At 54.9% G+C, this 14,896-nt stretch overlaps 6 protein-coding genes across 6 annotated transcripts; 4 read left to right on the forward strand and 2 right to left on the reverse strand.

Annotated features, from left to right (window-relative positions):
- Positions 1 to 482: 482 nt before the first annotated feature.
- J4E86_000381 (uncharacterized protein) lies at positions 483 to 2,294 on the forward strand (the record flags this gene model as incomplete). Its single annotated transcript, XM_051440955.1, has 4 exons — positions 483 to 584; positions 633 to 857; positions 905 to 1,652; positions 1,702 to 2,294. 4 exons carry the CDS (start codon positions 483 to 485, stop codon positions 2,292 to 2,294), a joined length of 1,668 nt encoding a protein of 555 aa, XP_051307126.1.
- A 3,532-nt stretch (positions 2,295 to 5,826) lies between these two features.
- J4E86_000382 (uncharacterized protein) lies at positions 5,827 to 6,618 on the forward strand (the record flags this gene model as incomplete). The annotated part of the gene is made up of 2 exons (XM_051440956.1): positions 5,827 to 5,931; positions 5,986 to 6,618. 2 exons carry the CDS (start codon positions 5,827 to 5,829, stop codon positions 6,616 to 6,618), a joined length of 738 nt encoding a protein of 245 aa, XP_051307127.1.
- A 261-nt stretch (positions 6,619 to 6,879) lies between these two features.
- Positions 6,880 to 7,196, reverse strand: J4E86_000383 (uncharacterized protein; the record flags this gene model as incomplete). Its single annotated transcript, XM_051440957.1, has 2 exons — positions 6,880 to 7,044; positions 7,116 to 7,196. 2 exons carry the CDS (start codon positions 7,194 to 7,196, stop codon positions 6,880 to 6,882), a joined length of 246 nt encoding a protein of 81 aa, XP_051307128.1.
- A 579-nt stretch (positions 7,197 to 7,775) lies between these two features.
- J4E86_000384 (uncharacterized protein) lies at positions 7,776 to 8,552 on the reverse strand (the record flags this gene model as incomplete). Its single annotated transcript, XM_051440958.1, has 3 exons — positions 7,776 to 8,085; positions 8,136 to 8,246; positions 8,299 to 8,552. The coding sequence occupies 3 exons, from the start codon at positions 8,550 to 8,552 to the stop codon at positions 7,776 to 7,778; spliced, it is 675 nt and encodes a 224-aa protein (XP_051307129.1).
- A 246-nt stretch (positions 8,553 to 8,798) lies between these two features.
- J4E86_000385 (uncharacterized protein) lies at positions 8,799 to 9,472 on the forward strand (the record flags this gene model as incomplete). The annotated part of the gene is made up of 5 exons (XM_051440959.1): positions 8,799 to 8,846; positions 8,901 to 8,915; positions 9,091 to 9,241; positions 9,331 to 9,396; positions 9,447 to 9,472. The coding sequence occupies 5 exons, from the start codon at positions 8,799 to 8,801 to the stop codon at positions 9,470 to 9,472; spliced, it is 306 nt and encodes a 101-aa protein (XP_051307130.1).
- Positions 9,473 to 10,295: 823 nt separating this feature from the next.
- Positions 10,296 to 14,500, forward strand: J4E86_000386 (uncharacterized protein; the record flags this gene model as incomplete). The annotated part of the gene is made up of 2 exons (XM_051440960.1): positions 10,296 to 10,685; positions 10,733 to 14,500. 2 exons carry the CDS (start codon positions 10,296 to 10,298, stop codon positions 14,498 to 14,500), a joined length of 4,158 nt encoding a protein of 1,385 aa, XP_051307131.1.
- Positions 14,501 to 14,896: the final 396 nt, after the last annotated feature.

Consider the following 14,896-nt stretch of genomic DNA (forward strand, 5'->3'; position numbering starts at 1 on the left):
ATCATTAAATATCTCTTGGGTGTCGGCGTCTTACAGCGAAGCATCGTTGCTATCTTCTAGCGTATTCAATCTATCTCCAAATTATTCATGCATTCTGTCGCGAAGACAATTTACGTTCGTTGGGAGACTGTTGATTTGTTCATAGTGCATTACCATAGTTATTGTTGTCCGACTGATGTGACCGATTGCTCCACGTCATACCGGCTTCAAGCATAGTCATTGTTCTATGATAAGTCCTTCGAAGTTGTGCTCAGTGAATCCCGGCATCTGCCCGGGGCGATGTTTTCACTCGCTCCTTCCTCAGAACCACAAGAGTGCAAAACAGGGAAGGAACGCTGGAGCGCGTGTCCGACGCGTTCAGCGCACCTGCCTTGCGATGCATATTCACTCCCCACGCGTTATCATCTCTCAGTTTCTCCCCCGATCTCCACTCGCATGAGCTTCGCTAACCTCCTCTACGATCACTACCCTCAGCTACCCAAATGGCTTCGTCGCATGCGAGTACAGCTGACTCGATCAATTTCTCCTCATTCATAGAAGATGACCCTCAAGTGACGGGTGAGACTACACAAGGAGATAACGTTGTGAGTGAATCATTCACTTCCCGCGTAGGCTACACTAACGCGACACAGTTGCTTGTCCAAGCAGATGCAAGCATCACCCGAGAAGAAACCGCTAATGGATCGCGTCACGCAAGTGAATCGCTCGATGATGCCAGGAAACCCCCGATTGCGTCTGAAGAAGCTTCCGAACGACGCGGCTCCAGTCATTCCAGCGAAACAATCAGCAGTGGCAGTACTGTCTTTCTCCACCCAGAGGAGAGCGGTCAAGGTGTTCCCGATCCTGTGAAGACACCGGTAAGTCCGTCCCTCATTCTGTGGTATAGTTTGATTAATGTATACAGCAAATCACGCCATCTTCTGGAAACAGGGACAGCAGCACCAGTCCTCCGCCTGGTGCTGGCGTTGAGAATGTCGTCGAATCCAATAAGTCACCGATGACACCACCCGCTTCCGCCGTACCTACCTCGTCTTATAGCTTGCGCAGCCGAACACAGAGTAAGCTCGTATACGATGTGAAGTACCACCCCATGGACGATGCCGTTCGACCCTCTCAGGCTGCCAAACGTCGCTCGGCACACGGAGAAAAGCTAGTCCCCGAGTCGGGCGATTCAAGTGAGGCTTCTAGCATCCTCGATACTGACGCTGATAAAACCGAGTCGGACGATGCACAAAGCGAGGGAGAAGATGAGGAGGAGATACCGAAGCGAAAGACGAAGAGCAAGGCGCGCAAGGAGTCCAAGTCGCGACCAGTACCTACCGAGGGTACGAGACGGTCTACGCGCAATGTCTCGGGTATCAAGGCATCGTATGATATGGGTAAACACCCTCAGGACAAGTATCTTGTCATCTCGAGCGATGATGACGACAGACCGATCTCGAGCAACAAACGCAAGAAGCTCTCTCGTAAGCGTGCAAATTCCGGACATGATGCATCTTCCAATCCCAAAGGAGCGAAGAGGTCCAAAGCAGTCCATGGGTGGCGATCGCGCCCCGCCGACTACGATACATCCGATGCGTTGGACTTAGACTCCAGTGGTGCGCCTGTATTCGCTAGTGTGGAGGACGGTAACAACATTGAGTCCAGCGCTTGTAGGTGGCCAGCTTCCTCTCGACATTCAGACTTACTGACAGAATGCAGCTACTGTCGCCCTCTCACCCCCGCGCTTGCTGCTTATAGCTGATGCTACTGGCCATGGCATTCGACACCGCGAAGGGATGGATGTCTGGCACTATCCTCCAGGAAAGAGATACCTCAACCACGATCGAGACTATTGGCCTGTCCTTCCAGGCGAGGCCTTCGAAATCTTTCAAGAGAAACTTGAAGACCAGCTAGCGCGCGAAGCAATGGAAGCGTCACCACTGAACTATGAGCATGATGATAAGGAAAACCCCAGCAACACAGGCCCCGAGCCACTCATCGAGGAGAATGAAGGGATGTCCATCATACCAGTTGCGCAATATCGACAGTCGAGCGCCGAAAAACAGGTGGCGGACCGACACTCCCTCGTCTCCAACGCTCTTTACTCTGACGATCCTCCGCAATCGTACGGCCTAGACGGTACTGATAATATCTATGAATCTCCTCAGGATGACCTCTTTGACGGCATGAACATACTCGCGTCTGGACAATGTTTGCCTCCGGGTCAAACCCAACCCGAAGCGCAAACTGAGACGCAGGACTCAGTGATCGGACCCAGCCTGATCAGCGATATTTCAGGGTCTGATTTGTGAGTCGATTATCACGTAAGTCAATCTGGTCGGTCAGAGTTTATCGGCTGTCTCTTCATTAGCCTTTACTGACTACCATCTATAGATCTTCGCTATGACTATACAGGCATACGTATGAGAAGCCAGATCGTTACTATTTTCACCAGTCTTCTGCAACCGCCTTATAGATGGACATTCTCTTCTGTCGATTATCATTGCACGCCTACCTGTCATTGCAACTTATGCATGATCCTAGGATTGAGATATGTTCCTTTATGTTCTAGTCCAATCTACCACAGTACAGGGGGCATGGGTTTACCAAGTACGATGATTTATGTCTAGCTTGTTGCAGGCAGATGGCAAAATCCGAAGCACCCCAATATATGGGCGTGTCATCTCAAATGTATACAGTGTACGATACAATAGCGCATGTAGAAGTGCAAAAAAGTCTTTCAGTCTTCCACAACACAAACTTTGCCGAGTATGGTTGATGGATACCTGTGCAGTCACCGATAGAACCAAGGCCCAATATTGTAAAAACTCTCGTCATACCTGCCATAGTCCTTCATAACGAAACAGGTCGCCGGCCGAGACATCCGATACGTTCCTTCCCCTCTACTTCACAAAAGCTACACCAAGAGTAAACTTTGTAGCGACGACTGAAACGTAGACGCTTCATATCTCGCATCGATATCCCGTACGAATCTGCTACATCTACAAACTTGCTTCATCTCGATGTGTCGTCATAGTAGAGCGGTGTCTCTTCGTGACGATCTTAGGGAGCAGTCTATTATGTTGGAGTGGGAGCAACAAGATTGGGCTGTTTCAGCCATGCGTTGATCACTCCTTGACAGAACGTCATTGGTAGATGGTTGCAATCTTCCCGAAAACAACGTATGGTGTTACTCCTGCTCTCGGCCCGTGCTCACAAGAAATATAGGCTGTGATGAATGCCTTGAGCCAGCCGTTGAGGCGCAGTCGTGTTAGATTTGAAGGACTGCATAGATAGCCTAAGTTGTACTGTGTAGGAGTGCGGCCGGACCACGGGTCGCCTTGCGGTCGCAAGTCCCGCGGCCTGGCTATGCTTGTAATGCTAATATGCTGATGATTAGAAGATGGTTTACCTGAACCTACTTTCGCCCGCTGAACATCGTCGATGTTCAATGTAAGTTCTTCAGTGGATGTAGACTACCAAACCTTAATCACCAATGACGTTTTCTACACTGAAGATCTTCTGCTCAGTCGGCTTCGATTCGCGATTTGACCCTCGATCCCGCTCGGCTATGGCCCGCCAGCACGTACCCTGTGCACATGCAAGTGTTTAAGCTCTGTACCGATGCATCATTGCAGTAGTATAGACGCACTTCAGAGTCCCTGCATACACTGCCCTGTCCACGAGACTTGTAAAATCCATCTCAGAACTGCAATGCGCCGATGTATAACCAAACTCCAGGCTTGTATACGAAAGCGAAGCGCAGAATCTATAATTGATCGTCCGGGCGAGCCCAGACGCCAGGTCACCAGGTTTAAGCGACAGCGCGCTATCGCCAGCGGAGCGGCCACCTAGCGCTGTTCTGGATGCGATCTACGCTGCGATCCAAGCGCAAGGCTGGCTGAAGACGATCTTGGTGTTGGTGTTGATGTTGTTCGAGCGCAGAGGCGGAGCTGCGGAGGAGGGCGAAGCTAGATAGCGAGCATGATGCTGATTGCTGCAGGTTCGTGAAAGATCAACCTCGGGAGCACTCGAGCTACCACACCACGATGCGTGCAGGCATAGTGCTGACAGTGCAATCTTCTGTCCAACGCCGATAATGCGGCCTTTTGCCCCTCTGCGCGAACCTGCAGGTCGTAGCACGTGGAGATGGCTTGCGTCCCGTTCAGGTATAGGGGACATGTTGCAGCACTTGAGCCGGTGGTTTAGCGAGAGGGCGTAAGCCACGGAAGTTGATCTTGTCCCGGTCAGACACACCACATCCTCTCCTTCGACTAAGGACCGACCAACACCACGATGCCGTACGCCGCCGATGATGCTGGCCGGACATTCAAGTGTCCTTTCCCGCGGAGTTATCTGCGACATGGCTCCCAACTTGATGGTACGACAGTCTCGTGAGACACATTGTCCTGCAGCGCGACGTCGAGAACGTGAGTAGCTTGCTTCAATACGATGGCGCTTGGATGCAATCCTGCCTCGAGAATTCGGTCTCGAGGAATCTAGTCCGTCATCAGCTGTCATTGTAGGTTTCCACCCCCGCCATCGCATCGCGGAGCGGCCGTTCTGTCACGGACAGTGTCACGCACGTTTCCTGTCGACCGCAGAAGTGTTCCAAATCCACCCTTGCTCTTTTGTTTTCAGCAAAGTGGTAGCGGCGCAACGTCGCAAAGACCAATGGGAAGAATTCCTTCTACCATACCCTTGAACACATCTTCGCGAAGTGTTGTGCTCGTGCTCCGTTTTTTTCGTACGCTTAGGGTCCCTGCAGCTATCTTAAGCTCATCTGCCGACAGGCTTTCTCGTATGGTTAGATTGCTAGGAAGCTCCACGCGCGGCAGGGTTCTATGACGGCAGAGGCTAGACCTCTGAGACCCTGTAGGCTCAATTTGGAAGACCTCACGAAAGTTGTTGCGACCGGGTCCTGCTACTGGCTGTGGCGTGGGTGACTGCGGCGTGTTGTCTTTGTTGTTGTTGTTTATGACTGGCTTCACGTCCTTCGATACTGAGCGTATAGCATGGGGAGACGCATACCGTTCACCGCATTACCAACAACGCAAAGCCCCCCGAGCGGCACAGTGTAATCTGGACCTACAATCTAGTCTCCCGTCTCCCCAAACCGACCAAGCGTTCTGACTACTCTAGCGTCATCTATTCCCGATACGGTCTTGACAGGGGTGGTACAGCCAGCCTTCCTGAGCCAGGCACAGCCGCTTCCTCCTTCCACGGCGACCAGCACATGTACGCCGCACCCGGCCTTTTGTTTCTTGACTCTAGGCGACGAGCAAGGGCGGGGTGGGTGGGGCTAAGGCCTGGAAACAGCGGCCAGTCTACTCCGCCGTCGTCGTCTGATCACGTCTAGCGTGCACCGTACTGTGTCTGGGAATTAGATATAAGGTGCCGGTTCACATCCCTGGATGTTGATATCACAAGCAAGCAACATTCAAGGTTTACTTTGCTACTACTGCTACGAACTATCCATAACTTATATTGCTTCGCCCCCTGGCTCACTATACTTTTTCGGAATAAATATCTACACGTTCGCGGAATCTATCATAACGGCCCTTTGAACTCGGTGATTGCTAAATACATTGGCCTCATTTCACGGGTCACGCAAAGCTCCTGCCGCCTTACGCTCTGGACCTTACCGGGCATCGCGATAACAAACGGGACAACGCACGAGGGGTTTCCCACGCGCACGGATTTCCACAACCGACGGCTCGACTGCGCGCTGCTATTAATACATAATCCCGCGGCCTTCCTCTTCTCGAATTCTTGATTACCGGTCAACTACTCAGACAACCACCGAACAATCTTCACCACTTCTATACTCTATCCATATACAAGATGGTCAAGATCTCCGCCCTCGCCCTCGGGCTCCTGACCCTTGCCAGCGAAGTCTGCGCTCAAAAGACAGTCAAGGTCATGCCATTTGGTGCTTCCATTGTCTCGGTACGTATCCCACCTTCCTCACTTCAAGTTTGCATCCACTGACTCATATTCAAGCGATGCTGGCGCGCAAACCTCCAAACCAAGCTTAGGGATGCAGGTGTGACGAACTTTGACTTTGTCGGTGGCCAAAAGAGCACCTGCAGTGGGACCAACATCGACCAGGATCACGAAGGTCACCCCGGATTCCAAGCCGCCGACATTGTCAAGAACAGTCAATTGCCTGGCTGGCTCGACAAGAACCCTCCGGATGTCGTTCTCATGCTCCTCGGTACCAACGATGTTCTCATCGGCAAGAGGCCTATCAACGACATAATCGCCTCGTACGACATTCTTATCGCACAAATGCGGAAGAAGAATCCCAACATGCAGATCGTCGTCTCCAACCTACTTCCATTGGACCCCGCGCGCTTCAATGCCCAGGCCGTTCAAGGCATCAAAGACCTCAACGCTTACATGGCTACGCACATGCCTAAGAAGAGCAATGTGAAGAGCCCTGTCTACTTCGTGGACAACTTCGCCGACTTTGACGCAGTCAAGGACACAGACGATGGTGAACACCCCAACTTGCAGACGGGTGTACAGAAGATGGCGAACAAGTTCTTCGACGCTACCAGGACAGCAATCAAGGGAGCTGCTGCAGTCAAGGCAAAGAGGCAGAGCATAGTTGAGAGGAGACTAGTAGACTAGAGTGGAGCGATGAGGTAGACTGTTACGAATTCATGACCTTTCATATTGCTTAACTAAGCCTGGGTATCTTTAATGCCATTCCTTACTCCAAAAATCAAGTTTCGAATGTGATATGCCGCCAGACAGATGCCACCAGCTTTGATCAAGCTTGGGTATCGTTCTTTCAATATCAGGTTCCAACTTTTATACTGTCGCCAGACGGGTACCATGAGCGGAGGAGAGACGGTCGTCCGCAGGTGTCTTGGTGGTGCGCGGAAGTCGTCAGGGCTTTGTGGTCTTGTCTGAGTCGCCCTCCGACTCGTAGGCACCCGCCTGCGAGGTGGCTTTGTCCTTGGCGGCCTTGCGTGCGGCCACGATTCCACGAGACTTCTTGCTCCTGATGAATTTGGCCTCTGCAGCCTCAGCAGCCTCGATGGCCGCGATCTTCTGTTGTACGTTAGTGCCATGGTAGTGTCAGGAGGTGCTGATGTACTTGCGGCTGCCTCGGCCCTCTTGACCTCGTGCATGGCAATTGCGTCTGCCGCCGCAGAGTCCTTGTCGCTGCAGACGTAGGTAGTTTCGTACCCTGCTCGACCCATCTTTTCTGGCTGGTGGGCGAGGTGGTGAAGTGCTTTGATGACTACTGTGTAGTCTGGTGTGGCTGATCGCCATTAGCAAAAGGTACGCTGAAGCTGTACAATATACTAACTGGTGATGGGAGTTTGGTGGTTGGAGAACCAAAACAAAAGCTCAAAAGTTTGTATATAGCTTCTAGCTTTTGTTAGCGCAGAGGTGAAGGGCAGTCTGGGGCTACTGCCCTTCACCTCGAGTCCCGGTGACCAAGACATGGCTGCACAAAGAGGTTCGGCAACGGTGACGGAGTTCATGAAGGAGAGACAGAGACGGAGGGGCAGAAAAGATTGATATATGGCTAGCGGCTGTGTGCGTTTGCCTCGTTAAATTCGACGTCAATGGGGATTACGACGGCCCGGTGCAGTGTTCAGACAATAAGGAAATTGCAAACGCGTCAGGAAGAACGGTGTTGCGGCGGCCAGGCAACATGCGGGACGCTCGAACATCAACATCAACATACGGGGCATCCAGGAGGAAAATATCTTGAAAATGTAATTCAATGCAGTATGTACACGTGCTGTTTCGCGCCTGGCCAAATCAAACTCTTACTTGGTTGTTATGATCTTGAGCTTCTTTGGGCTGTGACTGAACAAGTTGGCATATGCCTTGGGGACGGTCTTCCGCTTGTTAGGTTCCTGGACAAAGTACTCGTAGCCTTGCTTGTTAGCGAATTTGATGGCATCCTCCTTGGACTTGAACTGTATCCGGTGGCCGTTCATGAAGTCGGCAGACGACTGCCAGCCCATGAGCGGGTTCTCCCATCGGTGGCCCTTGGGGAGGACGTCCCAGTCCATCAGCCAGTGCGAGGCGTTCCAGTCGCCGGATTGTGTGGCTGTCTTGGAGGGCTTGTAGATGCTGGGAACAATTAGTATGAAGGCCGACGTCGGGTGGAGGATGTCTCGTACCGAACAGTACGCGCCTGGAGGTCGGTGGGGGCGCCGGATAGAACGGCAGCCGCAACACTGTCACCGGGCTCGCTGCCGTCCATGACGCGCTTGGGAACCGGGGAGAAGTTGCTGGGGACATGTTAGCCATATGCCGCCTTATCCTGATCCACGGTTGACGCACGAGGTCCGGTAGTCAATGGCGACGTTGTAGTCTGGCTGGTGCCTCATGCCCTCGGCGGCATTTTCCTCGCGGATCTGGGTGGACTCGCTCGTGAGTTTGACGGCGGGCGCATCCTCGGAGCTCGTCTTGTGGCCGTGGGGAGTGGGCTCGTTGGTCGCATAGGTGCGGAAGGAGGGGGCGATGACCCTCGTCGCGGAGGGCCGCAGGGCGGGGGCGAGCAGTCGCGATGCAATTGTCCTCGGTAGGGCAGCCATGGTGGTTGTGTCGTCGGCGTGGCGAGCGGGAATGCTGGTGATGTCGATGCAATGGGATGAAGCTGGGGTGGTTGCTTGGCGAAGGCGCCGGCATAATCCGTCCTGCAGCTTTCTTCCTCGAACCTCACCACCGACCGCACGACCTCCATCTCCACTCCATCGTCTTGCCCGCCCTGGTACGTCGCCCGATCCGATCCACCACGCAGAGAGAGTGCAATTGATGCTAACTGGCCCGCAGCTGTCAAGATGAGCTTCATGCAAAAGCGCGGTCTCTCGACCCTCATCCCCCCCAAGGTACGGCTTCTGTCTGCCCCTCGGACCGCGCATGGCGCTGACAATGCTCTCTAGATTGCTTCTCCCAATGTAAGAGCCCTCCAAACGCTATCCTAGCACGCCTTCGAACCCCCGCAATCGCATACGCGCAACTTTCGGCCCACCGCAAACGCCTCCACAGTCGCAGCACCCCGACTGCGAACCTTGGCGCATCCCGACGACTCTCAAAATGGCGATTCCAGACCAGGGCTGATGTACGAAACAGGCTATCGGCTCCTCCCCCAATGCTGTCCGCATGCAGAAGGTCGTGAGCTTCTACGAGAAGCTGCCCCGTGGCCCAGCTCCCGAGCCCGAAGCCAAGGGCCTTCTCGGACGCTACCAGAAGAAGTACATGGGAAAGAACCCATCGGCAAGGCGTGAGTGCACACGGCGGGACAGGAGACTACGCGAGCGCTGTCCTTCAGCCTGCGAGATCGGATGGGAGCACCAGACTGACCCTGTACAGCCCTCGTTCACGTCATTGGCTTCCTGATCGCCATCGGCTACGCGCAGAACTACTACTTCCATCTCCGTAAGTCGATTCAGATGCGCTGACGAGATGATGTGACTCACCACTTGCAGGCCACCACAAGAACAACGAGCACTAAGCGGGTCCTCTGAATGCGCTGCATCGTCACGGGCGAATAGACCGGATGTGTATATGTAAAGTGTAGTTGGTGAATCAAACATCTAGCCAAGACAGTCTCTTCTCCTATCATGCAAATGACCCTGCCCTCTTCTTTGTCAACATCCACACGTGTGCGGTGGCGGAGGCCTGGTCAGCTCTCATGGGGCCGACAACGTCATCCCGGGCGAGGATAAGGTAGTACATCATGTGCAGTACTACGGAAATGTAGTGGGTCTTGTCGTCTCGTTTCTGAAAATACACATGTCAAACAACCTCACGTGCACGGAGTGAGCATGTGTCAGTAGATGTCTGTCGACCAGTCTTCCCAGCAGGCTTCGTCCAGCCCGCACCTCCGCAGCTCAGGCTTGAATCGTGATTGTCGCTGCAGCCGTGTGACGCATAGCTCCCAGGGCATTCTAGATGTCAGAATCGATACAAAGAGGACCCCAGGCGTGTGCCAAGACTAGCGCCTCTCACCATCGTGGCTACTCAAGCTACCCGCCTCAACCTCCTATACACCCACCCACACCCGCAGTCCGCCCCACCACGAAAGGGCCCCTTCTTTCACGCCGCCCCCTCCCGAGCGCGACTCCACGCCGTTCGGTGAATCAGCGCGACCCAGCACGTGTTCGCGACTGCCTCCAGCCCGCGCATCCATCCAGCGAAACACTCCGAAACCTCCGCACTCGCCGCGTCACCTCAGCAACTTGCAGATAGCAACTCTGCGGAAGCGCCGACTTGACATCCGTGGCGACTTGTAGCATCTGACATTAGGTGATTATCCCCAACTTTTCTTAGCTCCCATGTCGCATGTGGAGGACAGCGGGCGTCCGGCCGGGCTCGACTCGCAGCAGTCGGCGCCGCTTACGCCCACGTCCTTGTTTGGATCAGACCAAGAACATCTTTCTGACATTGAGTCTTGCGCCACTTCAGTTCCGGAAACTGTTATGGCAGAGCAGGTTGCCAACGATGTGGTAAAGGAAGCACAGTCGGTGGGTCGTTCTGCGCCCATCGACGACTCTGCGTCAACTACCAACACCCCCGCCGTCAACGGCGAACCGCCCTCGGGCACAGCGACCACGAAACCGACCCCACGAGAAGCGTCTCCTACGAAACCCACTGTGAACGGCACAGGTGCACCCGCCACTGGTAGTGCACACGTGTCAGACAAGGCCGATGGAGATGTGGCAGCTGTAAGTAGCGAGGAAGACGCATCCGGACGTGGTGTTAATAGTAGCAGGGCGAGAACAAGCAGTCGGATGCATCACGGCACGATTCCAAACAGCCCCACCTCAATGGCTTCTCGAGCGAACATCTGGCGGCGGAGTCGCAAGCCGTAGCAGATGCCAGTGGTGGCTCAGATACCGACATCAGCCGCCCAGGAAGCGTCGACCAGTCCAAGCGCGACGGAGTTCACGTGCGGACCAACTCAGCAGCCAAGAAACAGCCGTTCAAGTCAGTATCTGTGACCAAGAGCTTTCTAGCCAAGACTGTTCCGACCACGCCTGCTGCACGACCGGGGGAGAAAGCAGCCCCGGCAGCTCCGCCCAAGACATCGATTCTCACCGCGAAGCCCCGCCTCGTAGCGAAATCCGGCGCTGGCAACGCCCCGCGTGCGCTGGGACAGACCAATGGCGCAGGTGCAGGTCCAGATGCGAGCAAAGTCTGGAATAAGAACCAGCCTGTCCCAACTCCCCCGCCCAAAACCTTCACCGACGAAGAACTGAAGCAGCAGTACGGTATACACCTTGCAACACGCCTACAGGCAGACGAAGGAGGCAAGGAGGCCAAGTGGGCAGACATCGACGATGACGAGGAAGACTGGACCCCGGAAGCAGTGCAATGGATGGATGGAACCAAGTCCTCGGTTGCGGTGCCACCGGAGACGCAGCCACCGCCCGCCGAAGAGCCCAAGACTATTCTCAAGCCTGAGACGCCCGCCGAAGCACCCAAGCCTACCACGTCCCCAGCTCCAGCCACGAACCCACCCAAACTGAGCGTCACTGGTGGTGCCAAAACCATCTTGAAGCCTGGTGCGCACACGCAGCCCAGTACTGGAAAGTCGAGCCTGGTCCTCAAGGGTCAGCCAGAAAGACCAACTCTAGTAGCCAAGCCATCAGCGACTGAGAAGAAGTCACCATGGGCGCCTCTGCCCCCAGTCGAGAAGGTGTCGCCGATACAAATCAATCCCCCTGCGCAGCAACCACCCCCACAGCGTTACACACAGCGCGATTCCTATGGTTACGACTCCATGCCCCCACCTCCCGCGAAGGAGATCGCCCCCGATGACTTTAATCGCAACTGGCGCAACGAAAGCGGCGGCCGAGATACTAGAGACGGCCGGGAATTGTTCAATTCGCAAAGTGGTCGTTACGAGCCTGTACACAATGACATGCGGCGGGGTTCTGGACGAGATGCTGGGGGTGGTTACCGGCAGCAGCCGTCCGCCGTGCTACAGAGGCCTTCTCAGGACGGCGGCCCAGCAGAGCCCTCAGCGGCGTTCCAGACTTCACGGGCAAGCGCGGATGGTCCTACTTGGGGCAGGAGGAGGAACTCGTCCAACGTTAGTGGAACTATGCCTAGGCGCATGTCGATGGACCCACGGGGAGTAGACATGCCTACTGGTCCCATGAACATGGAGCGACGCGAATCGCACTCGATCAACGGTGTGGACCCTTCGGATCCTGCAGCTTCCAGACAATCGCCATTCCAGCAGATGAAGTCTCCGAACGTTCCCCATGCACACCCGGCTTCACCCTATGGCTCAGTAACCTCAGCTGTACAAGATGTACCGGCGCCTACACCAGCACCGCCGGCAGAGAACCCAGTCGAGGTACAGAAACGTTTGATGGCTGAGAAGATCGAGCGCGCTCGTCTTAAGAAACAGCAGGATGCGGAAGCCGAGAAGCAGGCAGAGGCAGAGAGGAAAGAACGTCTTGCTAAGAAGTTGGCCGCTATGGGACCGCCTGAACCCAAGCCCAAAAACAAGGATCAGTCGCCTACACGCCCAGAGCAGTCCCCACAGAAAGACAAGGCTGCTCCTGCGCTATTGCAATCACCGCCAAAACCACCTGTACCGACTGCCGAGGGTGAGGTTACACAATATGGGATGATGAAGGTCCATCAGTCTCACCCGGTGAAAAGATCGCCTCAGGCGAGCCATGCTCAAGTAAATCCCTCACCGGTGACTGCTCCTTCATCACTTAACCAGCAATCGACGCCGCCGTTTGACGCCTTCACTCGTGACAACGAAAAGTCTCGGCTGTCAACTGAACAATCTCAAGCGATCGCTCACCAATCAGACGGCGCTATCCCTTCTGGGCCTAGGCCGCAGGCACCTCCGACCTGGTCGCAGTCTTCTTCTACAGCACCTCAACCTAGACCTTGGACATCACAAGTTTGGGGTCCTCCCGGCGCAAAAGATCGAGCTCTTGGTAACGGTACCTTCGACTCCGATTACAGAGGCCAGTCTCGCCCCGGTGCCCAGCAGCAACTTCCTGTTCAGTCACCTTCCGCGACAGCTCCCATTGGCACAGGCCTAGCTCCTCAGGCCTTGACATCACACCCAGCAAGACAGTTGCCTCCGTCGCAACCCATGTACTCGCAGCGATCGTCGCGTGCCCAAAACGCTGCGGCGGCTCGGGCGGCTAGACCACCCCCAAGGAACGTCACTGGCGGCGGTTGGGATACATTTGGTGAACTTATCAAAAAGGATGACCAGGACCTCGCAGCGAAGAATGCTCAAGATCGAGAACGCCAGGGCGAATTCCGTCCCGAGCTTCGAGAGGTATACAAAGATCAGCGTGGGCAAGCGCAAGTGACGCTGCATGACAAGGTCGCCGCCGAACTGGCTCTTGCCGAGGCATTGAAAAAGGACGATACTACGAAGCCTTTGGCTGAAGGTTCGTCGCCTCAGCAAGGTCTGACTCAAGGTCCTCTCCAGCAGGCTACTGGTCCTCGCGCATCGCGCTTCTTCCCTCGTCCGACTGAGACCTCAACAGAGGCGACGGCGTCTCCGTCGACCTTTGTGTCAAGCAAAGCAGACTCGCCTCCTCCGCCTCCCGAGACAGAGACACACCCTGCTTTCAGCAGTGAAGCCGGCCACCCATTGGTGAGGCTTCCGAAGCCCTCGCCTGTCGTGCGACTTCCACCGTCAGCAGCTGGTAACGGGACGTCCGCTGCTTCTCACGTAAACATGCCGTCGCGCGGCCAAGCTCTAGGCGCCAGACCTCTCGCAATGAACCCGGAGTGGCAGGCAAGGTTTAACAAGCTCCTCGACAAGCCAGGTTCCAACCGTTCATCAACCCTTCCGAGCACGTCTCCAATGCTGCCAGTCGCTACTCCACAGCAAGGTGCGGTTGCCCCGGCTGCCTTGTCCAAGGCTTCTCTGGACGTTCGAGGAAATACTGGTCCTGCAACTGTGTCATTGCCCAGCGCGTCCCCGACGAGAATCTTTGCAGATGATCGTGGTGCAGACGCTGTCACTCGCGGTGATACTGAGGCTCTGTTTGAAGACAGGGAATTCGGTTCGCTGCCCACTGTCAAGCTGTCCAAGGTCCCGCACCTCGCAGCCAATCAACCACCGAAGGCCGCGCCTAGAGATGAGCAGCACCCAAGGCATAAGAAGCTGGAGAACCCGTTCACCATTCGCCGCCTCGAGGCGTTTGACATCGAGAAGACCACACAGAACAGGCTAAAGTTCGACGTTGTTGTGCGCCTCGCAAACATGCGTGAGCCTGTCACTAAGTCGGTCCAGCGGAAGCACTACGGCCCAAAGCTCAACCGGCAGCCGAAGACCAAAGCGACTGGTACGCCGAGCACCACTTCTACCAACAGTGCGAAGGATCGCCCGCGCAAGCCCTCGCACCAAAGTCAGACGGATCGTTCTTACAACAACAGCTCTTCGCGCCCGTCTGCTCCCAAGACTTGGTCCACCAGCAACAACAATGCTCCTCGCTCATCCCCAGCTCACACAGCTACAACTTGGGCTAAGGTTGCAACGGCCTAAGTGTCGTCCACAGTCTCCCTCGTTAGCTTCAACCACTGCTACAAGGAATGTCCTTCTCGTTCGACCACTGTCGCCGCACATGTATAGAACTGTCTGGTAACTCTTCGAAGTGCTTACCCTGGTCACTCTACGCACTGTTCTCATCGCAGCACACCATTTCACTCTTCTTCCTCTTCAACAGCAGTATATATCGCGGCATCTTGTACCACAACGGTTTGAGTGGATCACAGGGTCGCTTTTCTTGGGAGGCAGTGTACTCCCGATCTTTCTTCCACTGGACTCCAAGTCCTCATTTCTTGCTTTGGTGCGACATCACTTTCGGGGTCAGCATGTTTTTCTTTCCTTAGACCTTCGTTCATCTCCTTGCCATGACCGGCGTCAGGACGCGAGTATGGA

The sequence above is a fragment of the Alternaria arbusti genome (genome assembly GCF_024043155.1).
Source record: "Alternaria arbusti strain BMP 1465 chromosome Unknown scaffold_1, whole genome shotgun sequence".
NCBI classification, from domain to species: Eukaryota; Fungi; Ascomycota; class Dothideomycetes; order Pleosporales; family Pleosporaceae; genus Alternaria; species Alternaria arbusti.